This window comes from Lissotriton helveticus, chromosome 9, assembly GCF_964261635.1.
Source record: "Lissotriton helveticus chromosome 9, aLisHel1.1, whole genome shotgun sequence".
NCBI lineage: Eukaryota > Metazoa > Chordata > Amphibia > Caudata > Salamandridae > Lissotriton > Lissotriton helveticus.
In genome coordinates this window covers 951,323,620-951,346,163 of record NC_136070.1, presented here as the reverse complement: position 1 = coordinate 951,346,163, position 22,544 = coordinate 951,323,620, and the positions used below count along the sequence as shown (strand labels likewise).

General features: G+C 47.0%; 1 protein-coding gene across 3 annotated transcripts in view; it reads left to right on the top strand.

The window, feature by feature from the left end:
• RNF123 (ring finger protein 123) overlaps window positions 1–22,544 on the top strand; it is a 1,600,675-nt gene that overhangs the window by 88,201 nt on the left and 1,489,930 nt on the right. For all 3 annotated transcript variants that reach the window (XM_078661207.1, XM_078661208.1, XM_078661206.1), the window contains exon 4: window positions 17,529–17,611. In XM_078661207.1, the coding sequence (XP_078517333.1) occupies window positions 17,529–17,611 (83 nt within the window). The remainder of the gene's footprint in view (window positions 1–17,528; window positions 17,612–22,544) is intronic.

The following is a 22,544-nucleotide window of genomic DNA, read 5'->3' as shown; positions in this document are numbered from 1 at the left end:
ATACATCCAAGGGGTATCCCCTTTCCAAAAAGCGGCTGCTCATCAGGTCTATCTCCAATTCCAGGTCATCTGTTTCTGAACAGTTCCTTTTCGCTCTGAGCATTTGCCCATATGGGATGCTCCATTTGAGCTTAGCTGGATGTCCACTATTTGCTTGAAGGATACTGTTGCAGGATGTCGGCTTACGATGTATTTTGGTGCACAACTTGTTATTTTTTATGAAGACTTCGACATCCAGAAAAATTATATTGATGTTACTTATGTTTGACGTGAAATGTAGATTGTATTTATTATCCTCCAAAAAGTTGATAAAAATCTGTAGGCTTTCTGGACTGCCGTCCCAAATCACACACAAATCGTTGATAAATCGACACCATGTAATTATCCTTGAATCCTTTCTTTTTTCTTCCTCCACTATTTCTGTTTCCCAAGGGGTCGCCAAACTACAAGCTCACGCTGCCAAATCACAGAAATGACGAAGAGCAGACCGTTTAGTAGCTGGTGCAAAAGTGATTTTTAATTCATTAGTGCCAGCGTGTCCGCCATGACGCGTTTCGCCTCGAAAAGAAGCTTGATCACATGACATACTGCAAACCAAGAAGGCAGACTTTTAAAGTGACAGTGCGAGGTAGCAAGTTATAGACATAGAAAAGATACTGTGCAAAATTACGCAATGGAATGAATAAATGTCGCTCCATGTATCTAAAAACGTTTTTTAGCAGCATCTTAGTGGGGCACATTTATAAAACATAGTTGTTATATACAGGTTAAAATCGCGCATAGCAAATTCATAACAGCCAAAGTGGGTATCATCGAAAAAACAATGCATGACATGACCCCTGCATATTAAGCCCCAGATACACAAGACTGCTGTCCAATATAATCTCCATGTTAAATGCTACACTGTGTTGTTGGTAAAAATTTACAACTGTCACATGCATCCTCAAATCACATTCTGCCCAAATGGGCCATAAAATTCCTGATAGTCTACCTAATGGTTTAAAGTGCCAAATGCAAGTGCAAAGTGCAAATAAAATAGTGCAAAATGTGCAAACAATAAAAAGACAAACGGATCTTCAAAAACATGTATAATGAGATAACTAAACTTCGCTCAGCCACATACTCCATTAAGAAATGTTTTAATTCCTACAAGTGGTTTGACCCACCCGGACAGGCAATCTCTTCCTGGATAATCACTAAATGCAGGTATGGAGATCCTCCCTGTCATTTAATCCATTTGGATTCTTAGTATTCAGCTCCAATATGTATCTCGTCTCCAGGAGACGGAGTTTGGCCTCTCGGTCGCCTCCTCTCCTGGATGCTTCCACTGAATCAATGACATAGTATTGGAGCTGACCTGGATCACCAGAGTGTATTAATTCGAAGTGCCTGGTAACCGGGTAGGCCTGGTCATGTCCCACAATCGCCCGTATGTGTTGGAGTATCCGTTTGTGGGCGGGCAGCCGGGTGCTGCCAACATACCTCAACCCACACGGACACTCCAACACATACACAGCATACTCAGTTCTGCATGTTAACCTCTTGGTGATTGCACTGGGTTCCTGCTTAAAGGGGCTACTGTAATGTGTCCTATTGCTGCCATAGCGACAGGCCTTACACTGGGGATATGTTTTAAAGCCTTTACTGAGAGACAACCATGTAGTAGATAGTTGAGGCTCCAGTGTGTTTCTTACCAAAGCCTTGGCCATGAAGGGAGATCTACGGAAGGTAAGAAGTGGTTTATTGGCTACTCTGTGTCCAATAAATGGATCGCTCTTGACCAGGTTCCAGTTCTTATAAAGTATCTTTCTTAATTCCCCATGTTGGCGATTTATAAGTTAATATAATACGCGAGGGTACATTGGGAACCTGATCTTCCGCTAGATCTACTCTTTCCTTGGGGATCATGGCTTCCTGTCTCGTGATGGATAAAGTGCGATTGATTGCTTTAATCAGGCATTTATTCGAGTAGTCCCTAGCTAGGAAGCGTTTCCTGCTCTCCTCCTGTGCCGCTGCACACTCCGAATCTGTGGTGCAGATTCTTCTGTTCCGTAACATCTCCCCGTAGGGGATGCTCGGGATCAGGTGTGCCGGATGGTTACTAGAGGCATGGAGGACCATGTTACCGGCAGTCGGCTTCCTATATAGCTTAGTTGCTAGGATGCCATTCTCAACGTATACCTCCACATCTAAGAAGCATAGTGAACTGGAACTAATTATAAATGTAAAATTTAAATTAACACTGTTCTTGTTCAGTTTTTCCACAAATGCCATGGCACTATCTTGAGAGCCCCTCCAGATGAAAAATAAATCATCTATATAAAGTAAATGCAACAGGAAGTTATTTGTGGCAATCTCCCGATGTTGGCCATATAGTACCTGCTCCTCCCACAGCCCCATGTGCAAGCACACGTAGCTGGGGGAGAAGCAGGCCCCCATGGCCACACCTCTAACCTGTTGATAAATGGCATTATTGAAGATGAAAAAGTTCTGTTCCAGACACATCTGTGTCATAGTCAACAGCATCTTGCTGTGAACTGCCAAATTCGCGGGGCGCTTATTGAGAAAGAATTCCATGGCTCTCAGTCCATCACAGTGTCTTATGGACATGTATAAAGCCGAGACATCCAAAGTCATCAGCAACATATTGGGTCCCCAAGTAAACTGCTCCACGTTTCGCAGAAAATCAAAAGGGTCTTTGACATATGAGTCCAATGATCTGACCGAGTCTTGAAGGAAAAAGTCAATGTACTTGGATACATTCTCAGTGGAACTATCGATAGCAGAAATAATGGGCCGACCTGGTGGTATGTCGGCCCTTTTGTGAATCTTGGGGATCAAATAGAAGGACGGGACCACTGGATGCTCCTTTTTTAAATAGCGGAACTCGTCCTCCGTTAGCAGACCCACACTCCTCCAGGCTTGTATATATATAAAATAAAGGACAGTTAACGATTGACTCCTTGGTAGTAGCCATTGACAGGAAAGGGCTAACTCGCAAACCACTGGGGATGCACCTCGCCGAGGCAAGGAGTCAAAACTATTTGACGCCTCCAGGATACCGGTAGCAGCCCAATTCGCAAATCATTGGCAAATTGCCAACAGCCAAACCCTTTTGACACTCTGACAGGTTCCACTGAGAGAAATGATGGAGCTCCTCCAACACCATCCAGAGGAATACAAAAAAAAGGGTTATGGAATAGTTAATGACAGGAAGTTAATCACTAATAACTCCATCAGGTGTGCACTAGATTGGGCAGACAATGCAGCAAGAGGCCTTATCATGCCTTATCTTCCATAGACATGCTTGCTGTGAGAAGTTGGCCTGGCATATGATGTCCGTAATTCTAGTGGGCACCTTGCACCAGTCCAAACGACCCTTACTGATGGTAGGTTTAGACAACCTTTATAGAAAGCTATCCTAGTGGTAGCTGTGGTGAGCAGCCTTCAGGCTAAGTCTTGAAGGAATGTACAGCAGCTTGTTTTACCAGTCTATAATCTCTTGAATGATCAAATGAAAGAGCACCACACCAGGTATATATATAAAATATATGTCTTTATTCTAAACACAACCCCTCTAGTCTCTTTATGAGGCTAGAGGCAAAAGTACAATGTAAGAACTTAATTAGCACACAGTAAATTAGCACAGTATACGTTTTGCCCTAGGGGCCTCACAAACAATATACTAAGAAACTGGTATAAGAACCACGTGAGGGATAGAAGTTAGTCCTAAGGCCTGTAGAACCGCTGGGGTAACCAGGAACCACCCAAGGTAGGGACGCAGGAGACCCACGGGGATGCATGCAGTGTCTAAACACAGACGCAAACCACCATTGACTTCTATGGCGAAAGTTAAAGTTACAAAGTTTAAGGACACTTAGGAGTGGACTAAGGTAAAACCCTTTCAGTACTGGACACTTCGAGAGTCAAGACCCACGGAAGCACCGAAGCACTCGTGTTGCCTCACCCATAGGTGTCTTTTTTGTGTCGGGTTTCGTCATCGATTCCAATGGAGAGCTGCAAAGAAGTGCTGCAGGCATCCAGGAGAAGAGTGTCCGGATGGATCCAAGGGTGGATCGGAGATCTGAAGAACCTGAAAGCAGAGGTGACAGAGTCTGGGTCACTAGCCAGTGACCAGGATGGCGACAGGAAGATGCCAGCCGATGTCGGGTGCTTTTAGGTGAAGTAAGTGAAGCTTGACTCTTCAGCCACCAGGTCCAGGAGCTGGATTCGAGCTGTCTCACGTCGGATGTTGAGTGCTGCAGCGTCGGTAACCGGATTGGACCCAACAAGCCTTGGCAACAGCAACCCACGCAAGATGACAAGATTGGCTTTGGTGCAGACCAGCAAGGTCTGAGGGACTCACCCTTTGGAGGGGAGTCCGGGCACGTCTGGAGTAACCAGGAAAGCCCAAGAAACAAAGTAGATTCCTTCATGAGGACCCACAAGCCAACGGACTAGGGATCGCGCAGGAGCCTCGAGCTGAAATGCTGAAAGCGGGCTCACGGAACACTCGTGGAGTGTAGGCCCACAATCTTCGATGCAAAAAGTGCTCAGGGCTTGGACTACAAGTAGCCCAATGCACAACTTCGGGAAAGCTCGGGAAGTCGATGCACTAGCAAATGTGCAGGATGTCCAGGAGTTCCGGTCCCACGTCTCTCGTGATAGCTACAGGTCTCAGCTTCGCTGGGGACTCTGGAAGTCTGTGTCCTGTGTCGCAGATTCTTTGGGATCCGTCGGGAGCCTTGAAAATGCAGACCGGCAAGATGCTTCTTTGGTGCCTGTTTGAACAGGGGAGTCACTCCTTGACCCCAAGGGAGATTTCTTCCGTCTTCCAGTCGATATGGAATGTCGAAGGTCCAAGATTTATGAAGGTGTAACAATCACACGCCCACGGGAGGTGGTATGCTAATTAATAAAGCCGGAAACCATGAAATACAGGCTTCAGCTGTGATGTTTATGTCCAGGAAGAAGGGGCCGCATGGCCTTGAAACGCGTTGGCAGGAAGAAAATATTGCGCAGTATGAAGGCAGGCTGCATAATTACGCTGGATGGCAGAGCATTGTCTTGTGCTCTTTCAATGCGAAGGGCACTTTGTTGAATCATATATATATGTATGTATGTATGTATGTATGTATGTATGTTTTGGAATCTAAGAAGCGGCGTCCCCGGCCGCGGAGGATGCACCACCCCGGGATGACAGGGGGGCCACGAGTAATAGTTGTTCTAACTCCGATGTGGAGCAGGAATGGAGGATTAAGGACGAGCTCTATTGCTGGGCTCATTTTGAGCCTAATTGAACAGTGATTAGTGCGCCGAATTATGGAGGATATTTTTTGTTTACTACAACTCCCAGAATGCTAAAGCACCTTTGAATTGTCATAGCCTCAATGGGAGGCGGGTCATGCTGCCATTATATCACGGAAGTCAGTAACTGCCACAGCATGTTCCTTGCAAAAATGCCTTTGAAAAAGAGACATTCTCGAAACGCGTCCGGCAGGACGCAAGGCTGTTTATTTTCTGGCATGTGAACTTTGTGTATACCTCGAATTAAAGGCTGGTAACCTTAAATTCCTTTTTGTGTGTGTATATATATATATATCCGGTGACCGCCTGGATTCACACAGCACCCGTGGGGAGATATTGGTATTTTACCGAATTGGGACTCCAGTCCGCATTGACTGCCCCTGCCCATTGGACTACCTGTGTGATTTTGCGGGCTGTAGCAGTTATGAGGGGAAGAAGGAAAACGGCCGTGGTTTGTCCGGCTCTTTGGCTGCGCGCCTGCCACCACCTACCTGTATCCAGCGCTGACCTACTGTCTACTCACTCCCCTATGCCATCCACCCGGGGGGAGCCGCCACAGTGCTTCCTGGGACTTGTGGTTTGGATGTGACGACTTCATTAAGGGGAGGAGACCCAGGCGCTGGGATGTACTTTACACAGGTGGGACTGATATTTGTGGAAAGACGAGCCACAGTGATTGGGCGCTGAGGAAGGCCAACCATGCCGAAATGCATTCGCCGCCTCTGTGAATCGGCACGCCGCCTATGTAAACCGGCCAATAAACGAGCTGTTTTACCAGAACTCCCCTTGGCCTCTGAGTTCTTCTTTTGGTGGGGAACTGTTCAGTCATGTAATCTGCGCCAGCCTGCGACGCAGTACGGATGGCCCTGCTACCTAAAGAGTCCCGGAGTAAAGACTGGCACCATGCTGCTTGCAGCATATACATGAATCGAGGGATCGATAAACTCCGGTGACCGCCTGGATTCACACAGCACCCGTGGGGAGATATTGGTATTTTACCGAATTGGGACTCCAGTCCGCATTGACTGCCCCTGCCCATTGGACTACCTGTGTGATTTTGCGGGCTGTAGCAGTTATGAGGGGAAGAAGGAAAACGGCCGTGGTTTGTCCGGCTCTTTGGCTGCGCGCCTGCCACCACCTACCTGTATCCAGCGCTGACCTACTGTCTACTCACTCCCCTATGCCATCCACCCGGGGGGAGCCGCCACAGTGCTTCCTGGGACTTGTGGTTTGGATGTGACGACTTCATTAAGGGGAGGAGACCCAGGCGCTGGGATGTACTTTACACAGGTGGGACTGATATTTGTGGAAAGACGAGCCACAGTGATTGGGCGCTGAGGAAGGCCAACCAGGCCGAAATGCATTCGCCGCCTCTGTGAATCGGCACGCCGCCTATGTAAACCGGCCAATAAACGAGCTGTTTTACCAGAACTCCCCTTGGCCTCTGAGTTCTTCTTTTGGTGGGGAACTGTTCAGTCATGTAATCTGCGCCAGCCTGCGACGCAGTACGGATGGCCCTGCTACCTAAAGAGTCCCGGAGTAAAGACTGGCACCATGCTGCTTGCAGCATATACATGAATCGAGGGATCGATAAACTCCAGTGACCGCCTGGATTCACACAGCACCCGTGGGGAGATATTGGTATTTTACCGAATTGGGACTCCAGTCCGCATTGACTGCCCCTGCCCATTGGACTACCTGTGTGATTTTGCGGGCTGTAGCAGTTATGAGGGGAAGAAGGAAAACGGCCGTGGTTTGTCCGGCTCTTTGGCTGCGCGCCTGCCACCACCTACCTGTATCCAGCGCTGACCTACTGTCTACTCACTCCCCTATGCCATCCACCCGGGGGGAGCCGCCACAGTGCTTCCTGGGACTTGTGGTTTGGATGTGACGACTCCATTAAGGGGAGGAGACCCAGGCGCTGGGATGTACTTTACACAGGTGGGACTGATATTTGTGGAAAGACGAGCCACAGTGATTGGGCGCTGAGGAAGGCCAACCAGGCCGAAATGCATTCGCCGCCTCTGTGAATCGGCACGCCGCCTATGTAAACCAGCCAATAAACGAGCTGTTTTACCAGAACTCCCCTTGGCCTCTGAGTTCTTCTTTTGGTGGGGAACTGTTCAGTCATATATATATATATATATATATATATATATATATATATATATATCCATATCCATATCCAATATGAAAAGTCTACATCTGGTAATCCCTCGCCTGTTAAGGGGTGGCTCGTGTCCGGCGGAGCAGCCGGTGTAAATATGACTTCGAAAACGGCGTTCCAAACGAGCGCTCGGGCAAAGAACCACAGTTCATGTAGCTAGTCCGAAGAGTAAGGTTTATTCCACCATAAACCCGACGTGTGATCAAGCGCTCTTTGGAGCGCGAAACTCGTCACGTCGGGTTTATGGTGCAATAAACCTTACTTTTTGGACTAGCTACGTGAACTGTGGTTCTTTGCCCGAGCGCTCGTTTGGAACGCCGTTTTATTTATATATATATATATATATATATATATATATATATATATATATAATATGTAGATATAGGTATACTATATCTAAGTACGGGGTGCTTACACCACCTTACCCAGGCTGCAAGTGCAGACCTGTGGTGCCATTTGGAAGGCTTCCCAGGGGTGGCATAATACATGCTTCAGCCCCTGGTAGGACTCTGGGGTACCTATGCCCTTGGTACCTAAGGTACCATATACTAGGGACTCCCAAGGGTAACCTAGTAACCAATCTGGAGTGTACCTAATATACAGGTAACCAATTTAGAGAGAGAACAGCTAGGCTGTGGTCCTGATTAGCAGGGCCACAGCCAGTTTAAAGTTGATAAACCAGTGAAACGCAGCAAAAAGTGGGGGTAACCATAGGAAGCAAATCCTACTCTCCTACACTTGCCTTCATGTCTCCGGTTTTAAACCTGAAGTACAGCAAGCAATACTTAATCTTCCCTTCGACAAGGAGCACCTCTTCGGGCCACAAGTAGATACAGCCTTTGAAAAGATGAAAAAAGGCACCACAGTAGCAAAATCTATAGGGGGCCTCCAAACGCCCACCAATGGTGGGTCTTTTCGTCGACAAACTTTCAAACAGGGTGCCAGATCTGCCTTTATGGACACTACCTGGTCCTCCTACAAAAACCAAGCACAGTCATCCACCTCTAAAGATTTCTAACGAGGCTCATTTAGAGGCAACAATTTCTAAGGCTGCGATTGTGGAAATTCTACCTGTACCGCAAATAGAAACACTTAACAATGACTTCTCAACATTCCCCCTGAACATTTAACACCTGTTGGGGGACGTCATCAAAACTTTCACACTGCATGGAAATCCATCATAACAGATCAATGGGTGTTGGACATCCAAGATGGTTACTGTTTGAGTTCATTACCACTCCTCCATATATCCCACCCTGCAAGCACAAACTGTCCAACACCACCAAGCCCTCATCAAACAAGAGATTTCAGCTCTTACTCAGAGGAGCCATAGAGCCAGTTCAACTTCAACATAATGGAACAAGAGTATATTCACTATACTTTCTCATTCCCAAAAAATAAGGCTCTCTTAGACTCATTTTTTACCTCCGGCCCCTAAATCACTACATCCTATCAGAGCATTTCCACATGGTCACCCTTCAGGAAGTGATACCATTGCTGCTAAAGGGCAACAATGTCTGCATTAGACCTAAAAGACGCCTATGTTTATGTACCCCTCCATCACTCACAACGCAAATACCTGCGCTTTGTCTTCCAAAGAAAGCATTTTCAATTCAAAGTTCTTCCCTTCAGAGTCACCACTGCCTCGCAGGTATTCACAAAATGCCTTGCAGTAGTGGCAGCACATATGTGCAGACAGTCATTCACATATTTCCTTGCTGAGATGATTGGCTTATAAAGACAAACAGCTCTTACTTTTGCAGCCAGAATACACAAGAAAAACTCTCCCTACTACATCAACTAGGGTTCACTATCAACTTGTTTAGGGGCCACACTCAATGTGCACTTGCGGTTAGCATACCCAAATACAGCCAGAATACCAAACATTCTGACTGTAGTCCAACAGTTTCAAACGAGGCTTCTTGTCAGTCAGGACAGTAATGCGCCTTTTAGGCATGACTGAATGCAGCATCTCAATACTCCCTCATGCCTGTTTACATACGAGACCACTGCAAGGATGCCTCCCACACCAATGGACACAGTCGCACGGATCAGGTACATGATCTAGTGTAGGTAGCCACACTCATCACTGTAGTGGTGGAACTCACAAAACCTGTCCACGGGGAGGCAGTTTCTAGACCCAGTACCCTCAAGCCATTTTCTAAGGGATGCTCCACTGAAGGGATAGGAAGCTCAACTTCAAAATCTTACAATTCAGGGTGTATGGGACTCCAAATATCTGGGTCTCCATATTCATTACCTAGAGCTTCAAGCTGTTCATCTGTCATTGAAAGTATTCGGCCTCATCTGAAAAACAAGGTTGTCCTAGTATGGATGGAAAATAGGACAACCATCTACTATTTATAAAAACAGGGGGGGCTCACTCTCTGCAATTATCGCGCCTAGCCCAGACCAAATGGCGCTTAGCAGTACATCACAACATTCATCTCCCGACAGAACATGTACTAGGGACAAACAATCAAGTTGCAGTCCTCCTCAGCAGGACGCAGCAACAAGTCCATGCATGGGAACTCCACCCCAGAGTCCTCCTACCAAGCTTTCACAAGTGGAGATTTCTGCAAATAGACTTGTTTACAGGTCTAGAAAACGCAAACTCCATTAACTTCGCTGCCCAGATTCCCACACCCACTATCGAAGGATTATGCTTGCTGGATGAACTGGTTTGGTATATTTGCCTATGTTTTTCCACCTCTCCCACTACTTCCATTTGTGGACAGAAAGGTCAGGCAGACCTCCCTCATCCTAGTTCGGATAGCTTCAACCTGGTCTCATCAATCATGGTACACCACACTACTGGAACTCTCACAAGTTCCCCGCAAGAAACATCTCCTCAACCCAGACTTTCTCACACAGAACCATGGCGAAATCAGACATCCCTGTCCCAAGGAAATGAGCCTTGCCACATGGCTCCTAAAGTCCTAGAATTTGGGTATCTTAACCTACCATTTACAATGTATGGATATGGAAAAGATTTGTTCTATACTGCCAGCATCAAAAAGTAAACCCTTTAGATGCACAGGTACTAACGATTATTTATTAACTGCTGCATCTTTAAAACTCCGGTTTAGCCTACATATCAATACACCTACACTTTGCTGCCATTGCAGCCTATCTACAAAACAGACATTTATCTTTGTCCAAGAATAAACGCAGTCGTGGAAAGACTTAATAGTAATACCCCCTACACTTCCACCAGCGCCAGCATGGAATCTCAACATTGTACTAACAAGGCCTATCTGGCCTCCATTTGACTCACTACATTCCTGCCAACTATAATACTTATCTTGGGAAGTAGCTTTTTTAATAGCTATCACTTCACTTAGACGTGTCAGAAGGGAGAGGTGTGGCACAGTGGGCAGAGCGGCTGACTCCAGAGCGCGGCCTCATAGTTTGATCCCCTGTGTTGGCGGCAGCTTCGAACAGCACCATGTGACTCCGGTCAATAGCTCACTTAATCTCCCTGATGGCCCCCCACGCCTTGAAACCCTTAATTGTTGATATGATCGCGCTTTACAAATAATAATAATTATTATTATTATTATTATTATTATTATTATTATTATTATGCTATAGTGACCTCCAGGCACTAACCGTAGAAGAACCATTCTTCCATCTTCTCCGAGACAAAGTAGTGCTCAGAACATAGCCAAAGTTTCTTCCGAAGTAGTCTCTCCTTTCCATATGGAAGAGGTGTGGCGCCGCGGCCAGGGCGACTGACGCTGGAATCTGGGGACCACGGTTCGATCCCCGGCTCCGGCGGCAGGTTAGCCCAGCACCATGTGACTCTGGGCAATAGCTCGCTTAATCTTCCCGACGGCCCCCAGCGCCTAGAGACCCTTACGGGTGATTGTGCGCTTTACAAATGTGAACTTTTATATTAATCAATTAATAGATTTACCTGTACTCTTTCTGCAACCTGAACCAGGGTTTCTTTGGTGAAAGAGCGCTTCATACTCTTGACATTAAAAGATCTTTAATGTATTTTATCGACAGAACCAAACCAGTGGGGAGAACTAAGCAAATATTTGTTGCTTTCTCACCTCCTCAAACTGGAAACCCAATTTCCCAATTTTTTAATTTTTAGGTGGATTGTCGAATGCATTCAAACTTGATATGCTAAAGCTAAAAAAATGTAGCTGTTCCCCCTAGGGCTGCTCAACCCGTAAAATAGGAGCTTCTATGGCATTTTTAGGGAATATTCCCATTACGGACACTGGTAAAGCAGCAACATGGTCCATACCGCATGCCTTCACAAAACATTACTGTGTGGATGTTTCAGCAGGTCAACAATCCAATGTTGGACTATCAGTACTTCATACTCTCTTTCAAATAACTGCAACTCCCACAGGCTAGCCGCCACTTTGGGAAAGGGACCGCTTTACAGTATGTGCATGTCTAGTGCAGGCTGCCGCCCGCACACGTGTGCTGTATTAATATTTATATAGCGCCTACATAGCTTTGGTTGCGCGAAAACGCTTTTTAGATCTGCACTGACCCTTATATAGAGTTATCTGAGATCAAACACCATACCATATCGCATCATACCTAGCATACAACCCTCCAACATGTTCTGACGTTAGCACACCATACAGTGACGCAACATAACCAGAGACTCGTATAACATGCCATAGTATGACATGCAGGGCTTTAAGTGGGCCGGGTCTCACTGGGTCTGAGCACCGGCAGTTTTTGGGTTTCGCCTGCCGAAGGCTGCGCTCTGCGCAGCTCTTCAGCGCAGGTGAAATCCTATGTCGTCAATAAGGACTCCTGGAACGTCCCACGGCTCTCATTGGTTAGCTCCATAAATGGAGGCTAGCCATTGAGTGCCGGATCTGTCCATCAAGGCTGGACCAGATTCGGGGGCGTTCCGGAGATTTTTTCCCAGGGCGGAGTTACGTTTTTTCCGTTCCCTCCCCTTTCACTGAAAGTGAATGCCGTCCGTGTCCTCTCCCGCCCCCTCCCGCCGTCCGTGTCCTCTCCCGCCCCCCTCCCGCCGTTTGTGTCCTCTCCCGCCCCCTCCCGCACCCTCCCCCGCCCCCTGTGTCCTCGAATGGATCTCCCGCCCCCTCCCGCCGTTTGTGTCCTCTCCCGCCCCCTCCCGCACCCTCCCCCGCCCCCTGTGTCCTCGAATGGATCTCCCGCCCCCTCCCGCCGTTTGTGTCCTCTCCCGCCCCCTCCCGCACCCTCCCCCGCCCCCTGTGTCCTCGAATGGAAGGAATCTCTCTGAGGGAGTGAGTAATTCCAGGAAATTAACCCGCCGCTCACAACTCAGCACATTCCGGAAGCATAACAACAGAGCGGGCCTCACCCCCAGAGAGCGGGGTGCGCGGGAGCCTACACCCGATCCTTAACCCGGTAAGAGAACGCACGCAGTATTCACCGTGGTGACTCTTGTATTCTCTATTTCGTTACAGAGCTAGGGGTTGTCTGTGGGGTCCGCTGGGGCCCAGAGATGACCCAGATCTTGGACCACTCTCCTCGTAGGCCGCTGTACCGCCGCAGACATTGGGAGGTCCACTCTCCTCGTAGGCCGCTGTACCGCCGCAGACATTGGGAGGTGGGCCGGGCGAGTGGGGGGTGAGGGTACTGGCCTCGACCTTTCCACTGGTGGCTTCCACTTTGCCCTGACGTAGGGGAGAACGGACGCCGAGCCTTGCCAGCCCTTTAAGGGTTGCAGGAGGTCGGTTTCGAGACACGTGGTGCGGCCTGGGTGTGCCCGGGTTAGTGGTGGAGGCACATCTCCGCAGTACACACATTCATCTTAGTTAGTGGTAAGTGCTGTTTTACTATGTTTGGAACCCGTAAAGTGAAGGCCTCGTAATTATCTCTACTGCTAGCCCCTTGATGGATATGCAGCAGTTAGACGAACCCCCTGAGCCATTTCACCAGTTGGAGCACGCCCACTCCTGTGTAACCCGTTTTACTAGTTGATCAAATGCGATAAATGTAACCCCCCCCCCCCCATGAGACGGCCAGGATTTCCTAGTTCAATGCGTGCAGTCAACTGTCTGCTCGTGTTTATTTTAGGAATATGATCGTCTGCATACAGGCCCTTTCAAAGTTGAGTGCAGCTAGTTATTCCTGGGCAGCGTCTCTACATTTTATGCAAATCCGGAATTCTAGCGACTTGTTGAGGCTTTCCTGGTGAGCAGACTTCCCTCGGTGGTGACAGGGCACTTGACACAGTAAAGGGGAAGTGTCGCCCAACGGTTTTATTTTCGGTAAAAAGCTTACCAAAGTGACTGCAGGTATCTTAGTTTAAAAAGTACGTATTCGTATACCATTTTTTGATTTTTTTTTTAAAGCAAGGTTCCATTTTGGCTGTCGGTCTCTGGTTGAACCAGTGATGCCCCTCGGAAGGGTGGGGCAGGTCGCTTACAGTCTGAACTGGAGGTGGCCTTGTCTTCTTATTAACCTCCGTCTATTACAGGGACTTGAACCTCAACTCACGGTACTAGTAATGTTGACCCCTGCGCCGCTGTGATGTTTTAGACCCTGGTCAACCAATTCCGCCGCTGCCTATATGGCCCGTTCATCTGAACTCATTCCGTCCTTATGTGCAGGCCTCACCCTAACCTTATACTCGCCAATCAACTCGCCGTCACTTAAAGGGCGTCACCTTCTTTGAATCTTCGCCCCGGCGGGGCCTACCTACACTCTGCTGCTGTTATTGCATGCCAAGATGTATACATTGCACCTCTCAGCCTCTACAGAGCGAGAACATCTTGCTCCAAAAAAGAGAAAACTCTTGCTCCAGGGGCCTCCAACCTATTCTGTAGCAAGACCTACTTTTATTAAATGAAAATCATCGTGAGCTATTAACAACTTTGTCACAGTGACCCCATCATATATGATTACTTTAGGGGCCACGTTATGCAGGCTTACCAACAGTGATCCATTCCATGCATCAAGAGGGTTGCCAGCAGTACTGTAAAAAAAAAAAAAATTGTCAATTTGGAACGCTTTTACATAGCTAATACATAACCGGCATAGCTGCAATGCCTGATCATCAACGTAAAACTGTCAGTAATATGTCTCCCAATCGCCCCACGATTTATCACTCCAACATCTGCTTTAAATATATTTTGGAACGCCAACCATTTACTCCAGCTGTCAGCTTATGAGTTCTGAAAATACACACATTTTTGTCTCAAATACACGTTTTTATTTTGGTTTCCACATATTCACCCAACCAAAAGCTTCAAATTGAGTAGGCTGGGCAACACACAGGAGAGCTACTTACAGATAGCTGGAGAGTAGGAAGGCTGGAGAGTAGGGAGTGTGCAGAGTAGGGAGTGTGCAGAGTAGGGAGTGTGCAGAGTAGGGAGTGTGCAGAGTAGGGAGTGTGCAGAGTAGGGAGTGTGCAGAGTAGGGAGTGTGCAGAGTAGGGAGTGTGCAGAGTAGGGAGTGTGCAGAGTGACTAGGGAGTGCAGAGTGACTAGGGAGTGCAGAGTGACTAGGGAGAGCTAGGGAGTGCAGAGTGACTGCCGAGATTAAGCTAATGGCAATGTAAATGACAATGCCATTTATTTATGTTTTCAAAACCAACACATAAATACAAATTTTGTCATTTACAATGCCAATAGCTCTAACTTTTCCAAAGGCGAAACCATTGCATTGTAAATGCTTGTTTTAAAGGGGGCCTCAAAACGGGTCTCTTTCGGGCTCTGTTTTGTGCCCTGGCGGTCCGTTTTTTTCCTCGGACTGCAGTGACGACAGGCACATCGATGTGCGTGTACTCACACTGCTCACTTCTCAGCAGAGAAGTTACGGCATGACGTTTTCCAAAACACAAGACTCCGAGCGCTGTTGTGAGTGAGAGGGCCCTATTGAATAGCGCACAGACAGTCGCACACTGCAAATTGCCACTTCTCTTTTTGAAACTCAGGGGCAGCAACATTGTCGTGGTGTCACTAGGGCTTTAAGTGTAAGCTTTTTTTCAATATTATATAAAAGCCATTGTTGCTGCGTATTTATCTTATGCAACTAACAACCATTGACAAAGCCAATAGTGCTGACTTGTTGTACTTGTATCATATGTCTGGATGCAATGTCATAAACAGCAAAATACAAGTCGGGTGGCGCACTATGCTAAGCACAGATTTTTTAGCATATGCGGTTTAAGTCCCGCCCTTAATTACATTGACCGTGCCCCTTTTAGAGCCCCCACACAGTTTTTTCATCTCACTTAAAGCCCTGATGGCATGCCAAATTAACAGGTCACGGCACCGCTTAGTATAGCATAACCTGATGTGACATAACATGGCGGCATAGTACAGCTTCCCCGTACAACATGGCATGACATGACATCTCATTCCGTTTTTGGGCAGACGTGTTGCCTCGCCAAGTGTGCATGTTTGGGCTTTATGTTAAAAATCCTAACAGTGAATGTTGTTCTAATGCACCGGGCACCTACCCTAGCTATGCTACCATCTACGTAATCCTATTATTGAGCAAATCTATTTTACGTCTTTGGCTGGTGTCACTGCACAGATAGTGGTTTCAAAATACATCATTCACGGAAGCTGTCTCACTCAGCAGGAGGCTGCTGCAGGAGCGCCATAGGTTGCTCTTCACAAACAGGACATCACCCTCCATCCAGAGCTCAAAAGCTATTCCACAGTGACACTGAGCGCTACACGAATGTAAAAATATGCAAGAGCATTAAAACACGCATAATTCATCTGGAAAAAAAGAATTTTAACTAATGTTTTCTTGAGAAATCCACATGTATTTCAATGTAATTTTTTCACGAATAAAAAAAAATACTCCAGTGGAACGCGTTTTAGGGTCCAGTAATGTCGTTTCGAGGTTCAGGTGACAGGTATAAGTCGCATGAACTTCTTCCGCGTGGTTTATGTCCTTGGTGCTTGTATGTATCATATTTATTATGTAAATAACCATCTAAAACAAATTGCGCATGCTGTCACAGATCAGGCTTTCATAATACTGCGCTTTGCATAGCTCTATGGCACTCTTGGACGTGTATCTAACCTGTTTCACCAGATAAAATGCTAATTAAATAAAACGCTCGTATCACTCCACCCGGGTACACATCGTTCGCATTCGGAACAATAGCACAGTGGGTAATGCGCTTGCTGCTGGCCTCTTCGTGTAACCTAACCGTGACAACATCATCTAGTATAAAAGCGCTGCAGGAATTTTCAGTGTGTAGTTTTTTTTTTTAGACATGACCAAAGACATATTTTAATTATATCATAATCTTAAACAAATCCATCAGGTTTGGAACCCAAGAGCAAAGCTGAAACAAGCATTTGCAATGCAATAGGTCTCGCATTTACGCGCGTTTGAGCTATTTGGTATTGTAAATGACAATGCCTTTTATTTATGTTTTGGTTTTTAAAACAAAAATAAAAGGCATTGTCATTTACAGTGTTAATAGCTTAAACTCTCACAAAAGCGAGACCTAGTGCATTGCAAATGCTTGTTAATCTTCTGTTGCTGTGCCTGCCTGAATGTATAATTCCTGCAAAAGTTCCCTAACTGGAGTGGCAGAGCCCATATTTAGATATTTTTAAAGCCCAACTTTGATGTCGTATGGGTCCTGATGACATACCTCTGCGGTCATTTTAACTTTTATCTTTCTAGCTATACCACTATTCATTGAAATGTACGCAAGTTCAACATAAGACTCATTTTAGGGATGCAGAGTTAAAGCTAAGCAATGCATTTTTCTTAAAGGTGTAAATCTGAAGGAAAAGGGCTCTTTATATATGTTTTCACTAACAACAAATATTAACTTTTTGCTATGAACAGCTGTAAATCTAAAGCAGAATTTCTTTAGAAAACATGTGTTTGGCTCATTGTTTAAATGTATATCAACTATGCGATAAGAATAAGGGGCAAGTTACATGTTGGATTAATATTTACAGGCTCCATTACTGCTTAATTAAGTAAAATTAGTTTTCTACTGTTAAACACTGGAACATAATTTTCTTTATTCTATGTTTTACCCAGTCGTTGTGATGGTCTAGTTTAGTCTGCTGAACAGATCTGTGTTTTTTATTCTCAGGAAACCTTTAACGTTCCAGAACCTCCAGGAGCACTTGGAGCACCTGCTCGAGGATGAGGAGCCAGTCACAGAGGACAGCAAAGGTAGGGTTTAATACCCTATTGTGATACCAATACAAATAAATCATTGTTAGGTTAATTGTAAACCTCTTTTTACTTTGAGCATAGTTCATTTTTAATCGTGAATGTCAGATGAGTGGTGTCAAGCTATAACATCGTGAGAAACTGACTTTTTTTAAATGTCTTTATTACATTTTATCTTTTCTGTTACATGGAATCTAAGCATCGGTACATATTGCACTTGTAACAACATTATCGATATCATGTCACTGTTCACATCAAACAAAATATTTCCATCTTACAGTTATGGCATAGAACGGATCTACTGCTCAAGAGTTGACGTGCATTTGTAAAGTGACATGGGCACTAACAGCCCACATGTACTCTTATCTCTGATTGAGGAGCGAGATGTTTTAATCATGCGCGCCCTTTCCGAACTGCGTTCTACAGTCTACTAGCATATCTTCCTCATCTCAACAGTCCTCAATCGCAGTACTCAATTGTCTGCGGGCAAAAGAGTACATGGGTGCCGTGGCCAATTACTAGATATCTTTGTTTCGTTTTGTCTTGTCTTTCTTTACTGCTTTTTTTCTTTTTCATCTTCAAACATTTAACCACAACCAAGAAAAACGTAATAAAATCAAAAGAAAGGAGACATCAAATACTGGTGGAAACATGTAGCCAGTGTATAGAATGCCATTCGTGTCTAGGCTTGTATGTCCGTAGTGAATGCGGTTTGCCGTTCCTATGCTATGTACCAAGGTGTGGACACTAAGGTATCCCATAGCAGAAGTCGTGTTAATGAATCCTGAGGAAGGAATGTAAGGTCATTACCCAACCCAACAGCTCTGGCTGGGGTATCCTGTGAGTACAGCGCGATAGCTCCGCTCAATCGACTTGTCAGGTAGTGTCTCCCGCTTGTTGCGTAGTGCACAATGTGGCATTAGAGCTTTAAGGGCATCATCCCAGGGCTGCGCTATGGGATACTTCCGCAACCCTGCTGTTTCTTCCCTAAGAAGGATTGTGCTTTCTGCCAGTGCCCAGACCTCTAAGGACTTTATCCAGTGGTGTATCTCTGGAGGGTCTTTGTGTTTCCACCTCTTTGTAATCAGTCGTTTTGCCGTTATTAGGCCTAGGTCACGAAACCTAGAACTGACTTTGTTAGCTTTGGTTCGTTTGCAAAACCCCAGGATACAGACCTCCCACATGGCTGGCACTTCAGTGTTGGTGCAGTCCGTGATTGTTTATGTTATTGTGCACCAATAGGGTAAAAGCAGGGGGCAAGACAATAGCATATGTAGTCGGTCTGCACCAAGGAGGTGACATCTCGGTCATTCAGAAGTGTTGACATTAAAATATTTATTAATCTTATCTGGTGAGAGATACGCCCTGTGTAATATATTTGTTTGTATAAGCTTAAAGCGGGAGTTGCGTGGTATGTGCGTAGCACTGGCCAGGACACGTTCCCATTCCTTGTCGGTCCAGGGTCGGCCTCTGTCTTCAGCCCAATGTGCACGGAGTCTCTGTAATGGTTTTAACACATGGAGGAGCAGGGCTTGTCCCAGCCAGTGGATTACGTGTGACCCCTCTCCCATTACATGCAAATATTGCAATAACTGATGTGTTGGTGGCTCGTTCGTCAAGTCTCCCCATTGTAGTGTCAGTGTCCGTATGATGGCTGCATGTAGAAGGAACTGGCCCACTGGCAAAAAATTTCAGCTGTCCGGGTCGCAAAATGTAGTAGGGCACCGTCTGCGTATAAGTCTCCTAACGTCTCCACTCCTGCTTCAGTCCAGTACGTGAGTACTACCTCTGTTAAAGCATCTCTACCTTTGGGCGTTCCGACAAGTGGCAATATTGGGGCATAAGGGACCGTATCTTTCGTGAGTTGAAGGCTCCTCTCATCTATGTGCTAATTCAATATGCATCTGTGTCGGGCGGGAGAGCTTCGCAAGTGGATGAAACAATCTACAAATTTTCCTCTGCGTCCATATTGATGTCTCAGTTGCCGTGTCCGCCAGATTCCTGCCACACAGCCACTTAGTGACCCATTGTAGCTGTGCAGCCAAGTAATATAACTCCAAATGGGGGACTGGCAAGCCTCCACTTTCCGATGGCGCATACAGTTTCTGTAGTGCTAACCTGGGTCTCCCTGTATTCCAGATTAGGCTTCGGGTCAGTGCTTCCAGTTCCAGAAATAATCGTACCGGAACGTATACCGGAAGGTTTGCAAAATAATACACTAGCCTCGGCAGTACAATCATTTTGGTTATGGTAATACGACTCATCACATTGAGCGGTAGAGTCTTCCAGAGTGCATCTGTGCCCTTATGGAGGAAATGGCGCGCATTGTTACCCTCCAATATATCTGCTGGGGACCTGTATGCATGTATGTATGTATGCGGACTCATTTGAGTTGCCCATTGGAGGGCTCATATTTTTAATATTTTTAAGTGGGAGGTGTGGCCTCTATGCCAAAATGACTGTCGCGCCGCTGAAGAGTGCAATGAGCACGAAACGCGTCCGGCGTGAATCGACAGGCATGCTGTAAACTGGATCCGCTTGCCAATCCGGCTTTTACCTCCTGAAGGTTGCTTCAGTGGATGTCAGGGTGCGTCTCCAACTGGTGGGAACCTTGGAGCTTTGATATTTACGCGGCCTCCCAGCCGCGGGAGATGCACCACCCGGAAATTTGGGGCCACGGATCTCCGATCCTCGGAGTTTCAATGTGGAGGCATCCATGGAGGATTGACAAGCCGGATGTGCGCGTGGAGGCCCATTGGTGGGCTTGAATCAGGCAGCGGCACATAACTGAGGCACTCACTACAAGACCCACAAACCAACGCGGACTCATTTGAGTTGCCCATTGGAGGGCTCATATTTTTAAGTGGGAGGTGTGGCCTCTATGCCAAAATGACTGTCGCGCCGCTGAAGAGTGCAATGAGCATGAAACGCGTCCGGCGTGAATCGACAGGCATGCTGTAAACTGGATCCGCTCGCCAATCCGGCTTTTACCTCCTGAAGGTTGCTTCAGTGGATGTCAGGGTGCGTCTCCAACTGGTGGGAACCTTGGAATATATATATATATATGTATATGTATATGTATATGTATATGTATATGTATGTGTATATATATATATATCAAACTTTCTCCACAGGTAAGAAAGAGAAGCCACACAGGGGAAACACAGGAGGTTCCTTTAATGCCAAAAACCAAACTTTCCAGGCGAATGCATTTCGGCTGTAGTGTAGCCTTCCTCAGCGCCAAAGTGGTTTGAGCAGGAAACGGGAAATGTCACGGTGTGAATACCTTCTTTTAGACCCCACCCTGCCAGGTGCAAACAAGCTCCGCCCCCCCCCAGGACGTCAGCACAGGTTGTAATTCGCTTTGAGTCCGGTCATGTGGGACGCCCAGTGCGTCAATACTACATGACCCAGAATGCTGCATGGTGTCCCCACACAGCACCGGGGGTAGATGTGCGGTATTTGCGGGCAGAAAACACCAAATTGTGGCAAAGTCAGTACCTCCTCCGCTCCCCAAACCACACCAACCACAATGTCCCAGCAGTCCAATTGGCAGGGGTGAAACGGAAATCCAATTCGCCCAGTATGGAGTGCAGTGACTCCAGAACTGCCGCTATCACAGCCGATTCAAAGGGTGGACCCCAGCCGTTCCCAATACCTTGGGTGCAAGTAACTCCAACAGAAGATGCCAGTATGACCGGGGCCAGCTTTGCAGTGCGGGGGCTTCTTAGAGCGCGTCCTGGCAGTCGCGCTAATAGTATCCAGCAAACTTTCTCCACAGGTAAGAAAGAGAAGCCACACAGGGGAAACACAGGAGGTTCCTTTAATGCCAAAAACCAAACTTTCCAGGCGAATGCATTTCGGCTGTAGTGTAGCCTTCCTCAGCACCAAAGTGGTTTGAGCAGGAAACGGGAAATGTCACGGTGTGAATACCTTCTTTTAGACCCCACCCTGCCAGGTGCAAACAAGCTCCGCCCCCCCAGGACGTCAGCACAGGTTGTAATTCGCTTTGAGTCCGGTCATGTGGGACGCCCAGTGCGTCAATACTACATGACCCAGAATGCTGCATGGTGTCCCCACACAGCACCGGGGGTAGATGTGCGGTATTTGCGGGCAGAAAACACCAAATTGTGGCAAAGTCAGTACCTCCTCCGCTCCCCAAACCACACCAACCACAATGTCCCAGCAGTCCAATTGGCAGGGGTGAAACGGAAATCCAATTCGCCCAGTATGGAGTGCAGTGACTCCAGAACTGCCGCTATCACAGCCGATTCAAAGGGTGGACCCCAGCCGTTCCCAATACCTTGGGTGCAAGTAACTCCAACAGAAGATGCCAGTATGACCGGGGCCAGCTTTGCAGTGCGGGGGCTTCTTAGAGCGCGTCCTGGCAGTCGCGCTAATAGTATCCAGCAAACTTTCTCCACAGGTAAGAAAGAGAAGCCACACGGGAAACACAGGAGGTTCCTTTAATGCCAAAAACCAAACTTTCAGGGCGAATGCATTTCGGCTGTAGTGTAGCCTTCCTCAGCGCCAAAGTGGTTTGAGCAGGAAACGGGAACTGTCACGGTGTGAATACCTTCTTTTAGACCCCACCCTGCCAGGTGCAAACAAGCTCCGCCCCCCCAGGACGTCAGGACAGGTTGTAATTCGCTTTGAGTCCGGTCATGTGGGACGCCCAGTGCGTCAATACTACATGACCCAGAATGCTGCATGGTGTCCCCACACAGCACCGGGGGTAGATGTGCGGTATTTGCGGGCAGAAAACACCAAATTGTGGCAAAGTCAGTACCTCCTCCGCTCCCCAAACCACACCAACCACAATGTCCCAGCAGTCCAATTGACAGGGGTGAAACGGAAATCCAATTCGCCCAGTATGGAGTGTAGTGACTCCAGAACTGCTGCTATCACAGCCGATTCAAAGGGTGGACCCCAG